General features: G+C 49.1%; 1 protein-coding gene across 1 annotated transcript; it reads right to left on the reverse strand.

Moving 5' to 3' along the window:
* Positions 1-2,765, reverse strand: LOC130028170 (exosome component 10-like). The gene is given in 2 exon segments (XM_056118878.1): positions 1-822; positions 825-2,765. Coding segments are annotated over 2 exon segments (2,763 nt in total).
* Between the last annotated feature and the right edge of the window lie 4,542 nt (positions 2,766-7,307).

Raw genomic sequence — 7,307 nt, forward strand, 5'->3', positions numbered from 1 at the left:
TTATTCTTTTTCCCAGTAACAATTATTTCTAACAGTGTTAAAATTGGGATGGTATACAAAACCATCCCAAGGCCGTTGCCTCCCAGTCCCGGGAAGAACCCGGAAGGCTGGCGGACACGGTCTCCTGGGCCAGTTGCATCTGAACCCTCTGTTCAACTCACGGGGAACGAAGGACATGCTTTTGTTTCCCGCGGTCTGTTGGAGTTCTTTGGCTGCGAAGCATTTCTTGCCAGCCACGATCTGCTTACCGGGGTCAAACTGGGAGGCCGGTTGGGACTTGCTGTTTCCAGCAAACGCCTGGACGTTTGGCTTGCAGTAGTCAAAGGAAGTAGAAGCTTTCTCCCGCGCCTCTCTGGGGTCCTTGGGCTTCTCAGCCAGTTTGGACCATTTCTCCTCTTTTTTCTGTTCAGGGGCTCTGGGGTCACTTGTTCGCTCTCTCTTCTTGGCAGCGTTTTCCAGGGCGATCTGCTGGCTGAGCGACAGAGCCGGCTGGGGAGGGGTCTGCGACCCTTCCTTGGCCTCGTCTTGGGCGGCTGTCGCCTGGGCTGCCCTCTTCCTGGCGGTGTCCTTAGAGTCTTTCTGTCCCTGCGCCTGGCTGGCCAGCTCCCAGCGCTCGCTGATTTCATTGATGCTGGAGGAAGGGTCGGCCTTGGCTGCCTGGGAAATGTGGGCATGGTGTTGGAGCGCCTGCGGAAGCATCCCGAATGGGTTCTCCAAGTACTGCATCACTGGCTGGACTTTCTTCTGGGTTTTGTCCTTTTGCTCTGCACTTGCCTCATTAAACAAGGTGTCCGCGGCCGTGGCAACGAAGCGGCTGGTGCCAGCAGGGTCTTCTCTTCGTGCTGGGCTGGGAAGAGTCCGGCCTGCATCTGGCCCGGGACGGGCTCATTGGTGGGGACGGCAGGGCAGTCACTCGACCAAGCGTTGGAGCGGTCGTGAGGTCCAACGAGAACATTTTCAGGCCTCTCGGGATGGGGCAGCAGTGCTCTCCTCCTCAGTCCGGTGGCAACTTCCGACTGGCACAGAGGGGTTCCTCGCGCCTTCTGGATGAGAAGGTGCAGCTCGTTAAGTTGTTGCCATACCAGAGGCGGGACGGGGGTGCAGCAGGCAATGATGCCCTGGGGCTCCTCGGGCAGCTCTTCTGAGATCTTCAGCATCATGCGGTTGGGCAAGACATAGCAGCAACTCTCATCCTCCCTCCTTGCCAGGTGATCCCTCCAGGCGAACAGCAGCCGGAAGGCTGTCAGCTGCTGCGTATTAAGAGGCGTCTTCAGCTTCTCATACAGCTTCAGGTAGGACTCATCCGTGAAGAGGGGTTTGGCGAACTTCCGGAGGCGGATGTCCCTACTGCGCTGCCACACCACCCGGGCCTTCGAGGGCTGCTCGCTGGCAGCAGCCCACAGCTCCAGCCTCATGCAGTCGTAGATGTAGAGCAGGTAGTGGGTGTCCTCGCGGGCATAGTGGAGCATTTCCTCCGGCAAAGGGCGCACCCTCCAGTCGGCCAGCTGATACTGCTTGTTCACCTGCACGTTGCAGTAGCGTTTCAGCAAGTGGTCCAGGGAGTGCTGGCCCAGCCGAAGAAGGCGCGCTGCCTGCTGCATGTCGAACATGTTCACCACGTACAGCCCGAAGTCCTTCTGCAGCCATTCTATGTCTGAGTTAGCGCCGTGGAAGACCTTCACGATGGCAGGGTCTGTGAAGCTCTCGTTGAGGAGGTGCATGTCGCTGCGCAGCTCCAGCGTGTCGATGATGAAGTCTTCGGTGCGCGTGGAAATCTGCATCAGGCAGGTCAGGCCCAGGAAGCTGCGGTAAAAGTGATGCTCCAAGTCCACCGCAAATTCCCAACAGGCCAGGAGCGTCGCGTTGAGTTGCACGAGTTGGTCCAGCGAGGTCACCAAGTGGCAGGCAGTGTCCTCCAGGGGCTTGTAGGCTTGGGGCTGCGGTTTCTGAAGCGCCCACTCTGGGGGCGTAAAGTGATCCAGTTCGTACTGATAGGGGTGTGCGAACACGTCCTGCTCTACCTGCTGTGTCCGCTGCTGGTGGAGGAAGTGGACCAGGGCCGGTGGCACATCCGGGTCCTCTGATTGGTTCTTGGTGTGCTCCCGACTCTCCTTAGACAGCGCCCGAGGGAGAGGTTTCAGGGCGTTGGGCTTGATGAAGATCTTCGGAACAAATGGGGTGTTGGAATTGTCGATCTTCTCTCGGAATTTAAGCTGCGGTCGGATGATGTTCTTCACGTGAAGCAGCCGGAAGGGTTCAGATTTTGTTTTTTTGCCAGATTCTCCTACTTTCCGGTTCCAGCTGGACACGATCATTTGGCGGGCTTGTGATCCTATGGGGAGGACAGGCTGCTGATGCTTCTTCATGCCTGAAGCTTCATCCAGTAAAATGTCCACTCCATCCAGAATAGCATCATTGGCGTCAACCAATAAATCAAAATTGTCTTCCAAGTCCGTCACTTTCCTGCAATCCTTGATGTTGCTCTGACACACGTAGTACTGCATCATTCTGCTCATGCCCTCAAGTATTCTGTCTCCTTGAGTCTCACACAATGCTTGGAAGCCAGGAAAACTTTGGTAAAAATCATATTCTGGGCCAGACTTTGGCAGGCTCCCAGATGCCTTAATGACTGCCTCCACTGACCTTAGAGCAAACTTCATGAAGCTGTCGATGTCCGGGAAGCCAGGCAGCACCATCTCCTCCTCAGGCTGAGGAACGCTTGCAGCTGATGAGCCCTTGGGGCCTGGGGAACTCGGAGGTGCCATTTTTCCAGCCAGGATGATCTCTTCTCCAAGATAGAATCCCAAGTTAGAAGCCAAGATTTAGAGCACTTGAATTTAAGGCTGCTTGTATAGGAGAGGTCAATTTGTGTTTTTTTTTCTTTCAGGGCCACACCCTACTGTTCCTCAGGATCTGCCAGTGGTAATCAGAGAAACAAAGGGTAGGGTATGGCCCAACACACCCACCCTACAGCAGCTGCTGTACCAATTGTGTGGTCCCAATCTGGATGTGGCCCTCTGCCACACATTTGGCCTCCTGATCATCAACAGGAGTGATTCCAGAGCATAGAACCAGGAGCATGCCCTGAGAACCTCTGGGTGTGATCCAAAGCAAAAAAAAAAAAAAAATCAAACATGGGCAGAGTGATAGTATAGTGGGTTTTCTGGTACGAGGCTGACTTGGTTTACCTGGTATAATCTCTGGCACCACAGATAGTCCCCCGATCACAGCAAGGAATGGCTTCTGAACACAAAGGCAGGAGAAGGTACTGAGCACTGCCAGTGTAGTCCAAAATCAAAACCAGAAACAGAAACCTAAACAAACAAAAAATAATTGTAAAATGTGAAAGCACTCTAACAGACCTGATATATATATATAGATAGATAGATAGATAGATAGATATATTCAAGAAAAGAGTATTTGTCATATCTTTTATGATATGGATACCCAGGAATGACTCAGGGATGATGCAGGGTAGTTGGGATAGAATCCAGATTGGCACCATGCAAGGCAAGTACCCTACCCACTCTACTATCGTATTGGTCCCATCTTTGATTTTCTTTTACATTTCAGTTGCATAAATTCTTCATATACCTTGGGTATTAAACTGTGGTATATATGCAAATATTTTTCCCAGCCAGTACAAAAGCAATAGTAAGAAAGCCTTTTTGCTTTCTTACTATTCTCTTTTGTTGTGGGCTGGAGCAATAGCACAGTAGGTAGGGCATTAGGCTTGAACGCAGCCGACCCGGGTTCAATTCCTCCACCCCTCTCGGAGAGCACGGCAAGCTACCGAGAGTATATTTTGGTGGGACCTTCCCATACCCATAATAGATTGTCAAATGCCTGAAGTGCAAATGGCATCCAGCTTGCTCATTTATTTCACCCGGGAAAATGATTAAAAAGCATTTAAGGAAAGAATGAAGCAAAGAAATAGAGCCTGGGGTAGAGAACTTACACCCCAAAGGACCCACCACAGACTGCTCATCTGTCAAGCTGAAACCATCACTCAGATTTTTGTGAACATTAATAATAGCATAAACTGACCCTGGACATAGCCAACATGCGAGACTGGGGGAAGGGGCATCTCAAAGGTCCACATGGAGGCTACTTCGTGTGCCACACTCTTCCCTCTTACCTATCACCACAACCCCCCCTCGCCCCGCCTCCCCGTCCCGCCTCCCCGCCCCGCCCCGCCTCCCAGTCCCGCCTCCCCGCCCCGCCTCCTCGCCCCGCCTCCCAGCCTCATCTAGACTAATCTTTTCAAGCCCATGTGTACCAAAATCTCCAGATTGTCTTGTTTTCGGGACACATCCTGCTGTGCTCAGGGCTTACTCTTGACCATATAATCAGAAATGGGAGGCCATAAAGGGGCTCAGGTGATGGAACCAAGGTTGACTGTGTGCTCTGCTCACTGATAGTACTCAGCTCACTGTACTATTACTCCAGCCGTGGGTTCACATTGGCTCTCCTTTCATCCTTAACACACCTACCCTCAGATCTGTCCAACTCAAAATCATGTTCCAGTTTGCACCTCTACCATCTCTTCAAGAGACCTCACTAAGCCTGAGTTTCATTTCAATAACAACTCCCCACATTCTGGGTCAAATCAAAATCTTGCTTAATTAAGGTACCCAGCTTCCCGACCTAATGCTCCCAAGAACCACCCCAGACACGAGAGACCCAGGGGGATCAACGTGAAGCTAGCTCAGCACACCCAAGAACACTCACCACAGCGTACCTGCAACAAGGTTCGGTGCAGTCCCTGTCCGGCAAGAAGCAGCAGGAACCTCAGATTCAGGTCCAGAGGTGGATCTGAAGTCAAAATCCCAGGAGACTAAATATGCGAGAGCTATAAGCCCATGACACAGTCTGGACCACGATTGGTTGTAACTCCGGAAAAGGGTGAGTCAGTGACCCACCTTAGAGCTATAAGCCCATGACACAGTCTGGACCACGATTGGCTGTAACTCCGGAAAAGGGTGAGTCAGTGACCCACCTTAGAGCTATAAGCCCATGACACAGTCTGGACCACGATTGGCTGTAACTCCGGAAAAGGGTGAGTCAATGACCCACCCTACCAGCCAGTGAGGGAGGGAAGAGATCCTGGCTCACCTAGAGGCATTTTCCCCTCTGCTATCATTTAATTGTTAATTGCATTCAATCTCTTGAGGTACAGTTCTTAGGTTTCTTCCTATTTTTCAGTCTCATGAGCAATTCGGGATTAAAAGGAAGGTTGAAGGTTGGGTTGGATCTTTCTCTTCCTTCCTTCCTTCCTTCCTTCCTTCCTTCCTTCCTTCCTTCCTTCCTTTATCCTCTGTCTGTCTCTCTCTTTTTTTTTCCATTCTTTTTGGGGTTTGTTTTTCTTTGAATCCCCTGAAGTGAACTTTTCAAAATTACATTGCCACACCCTCATTTCATACACTGAAGGATTACTTTTTGGAATGAAAGAGGTACATTTCCAGCAAGGATCTCTTCACATCTTAATAGATAGAACTGCCACACCCAGTAAATTCTGCCCCGCTCTGGCTCTCTGAAATCTTCTGAGAAAGTGTCACAGTAAAATTTTACTTAGTTGAATAAACCAGAGGTTAAAACATCTTTAAGAGTCAAGAAATCAGCACAGGTCAAACTTAAAAGTTATTGGTTTGGTTTGCATCTCAACGGCGGGGGGTGGGTCTGAATGTATAAAAGATGAAAAACTCTTTGTTGAGACAGATCAGTAGGCAATAATCTTGCTGCCCCAAGGACTTGCAACCTTGAGGATATCGGTTTAGACTTGTTCTGTTTTGTTTGGGGGTCACACCCCTCTGTGCTTTTTTACCCTCCACTTGCTAGGATAGAACCAAATAGTCTCCCAAATGAAAGCATCTCTGCAGCCCTTTGAGCCACCTCCAGACCCAGGAGTTTTTAATAGAGATAAAAGCCAATGAACAAGATATGATAACCTTTGTGGCTGGAGCAGTAGCATAAAGGTTAGGGCATTTGACTTGCACGCGTCCAACCCAGATTGGATTCCCAGCATCCCATATGGTCCCCTGAGCACCACCATGGCTAATTCCTGAGTGCAAGCCAGGAGTAGCCCCTGTGCATCGCTGGGTGTGACCCAAAAAGAGAAAAAAAAGATATGATAACCTTGAATTTTGCATGGATGACAGGCTACATCAGGAAATAGACATTTATTGCCATTAAGAGATCCAGGGTGAGCGGTTGAACATGAGTGTAAGTGAGCGTACACTCAAATATTAAAGACATGACTTCTAAAGTAAAATATGGGCCACATAACAGATTAGTGAAATACCTGAAATTTTTCTCAAAATTCAGTCTGGAAATCCCAAGATACCCTAAATCATTCGGGCAACTACAATCAGCCATAAAGTAGTGGTCCAACCTAGGACTACTAGGAAGAGAATCTATAAAACTGAGTCACCAACCTTCCCTTTGTACTCTCTCTGATGGCCCTCTCATTCAAGCATCCTTCCTGTCTCTACTCTCAATAAACTGTTACTTCTTGGCAACTTTTCTTTCTTGTATTCAATTTTTGGTGCGCCTGGAAAATCCAGGATTACTGGACATCTCATTCACACCAAACTTTATGGGCAACAATGTTCTCAAAATAGCTCTTTTGCCTGAAAGGTTACAAGAAGAGATTTTTATTTATTTATTTATTTATTTGGGAATTTGGACCACACCAACTGGTGCTCAAAAGAGTGCTCACTTCTAGCTTTGTGCTCAGTGTTTGAGGAAGCATGGGGTGCCTGTGGTTGAACCTTGACCTCCTGCATGCAAAGCATTTTCTCAATGATTTGAGCTGTCTTTTCAGATCCTCAAAAGAAAATTGTATCGAACAGATGCATGCTGAAAGCAGACTATAGCCTGAACACAATGGCTGCTCAATACCTCTATTGCAAACTACAACACCCTTGAGGAAAGTGAGCAAAAGGGAATGCCCTACCACAGAGGCAGGGTGGGGTTGGGGGGAGGTGGGAGGGCTACTGGGATCATTGGTGGTGGAGAATGGGCACTGGTGGAAGGATGGGTACTCGATCATTGTATAACTGAAACCCAAGCAGGAAAGTTTGTAAGTCTACAGCTGTAGTTCATGGTGTTTCACTAATTAAAAAAAAAAAAAGAAAGAAAAGTGTGTGTAGGGTTGAGAAGGGTCAGTGAAAAAATAGTGTATCAGATAAAATTTCTTGTTTCGAACACTGTCAGCAGAGGTTCAATCTCTATTTACACATAGGGTCCCTCAACACTGCCAGGTAATTACTGAGCACAGCTGGGTGTGGTCCAAAAACCAAAAAGAA

The sequence above is a fragment of the Sorex fumeus genome, unplaced genomic scaffold, assembly GCF_029834395.1.
Source record: "Sorex fumeus unplaced genomic scaffold, SorFum_2.1 ptg000039l, whole genome shotgun sequence".
NCBI classification, from domain to species: domain Eukaryota; kingdom Metazoa; phylum Chordata; class Mammalia; order Eulipotyphla; family Soricidae; genus Sorex; species Sorex fumeus.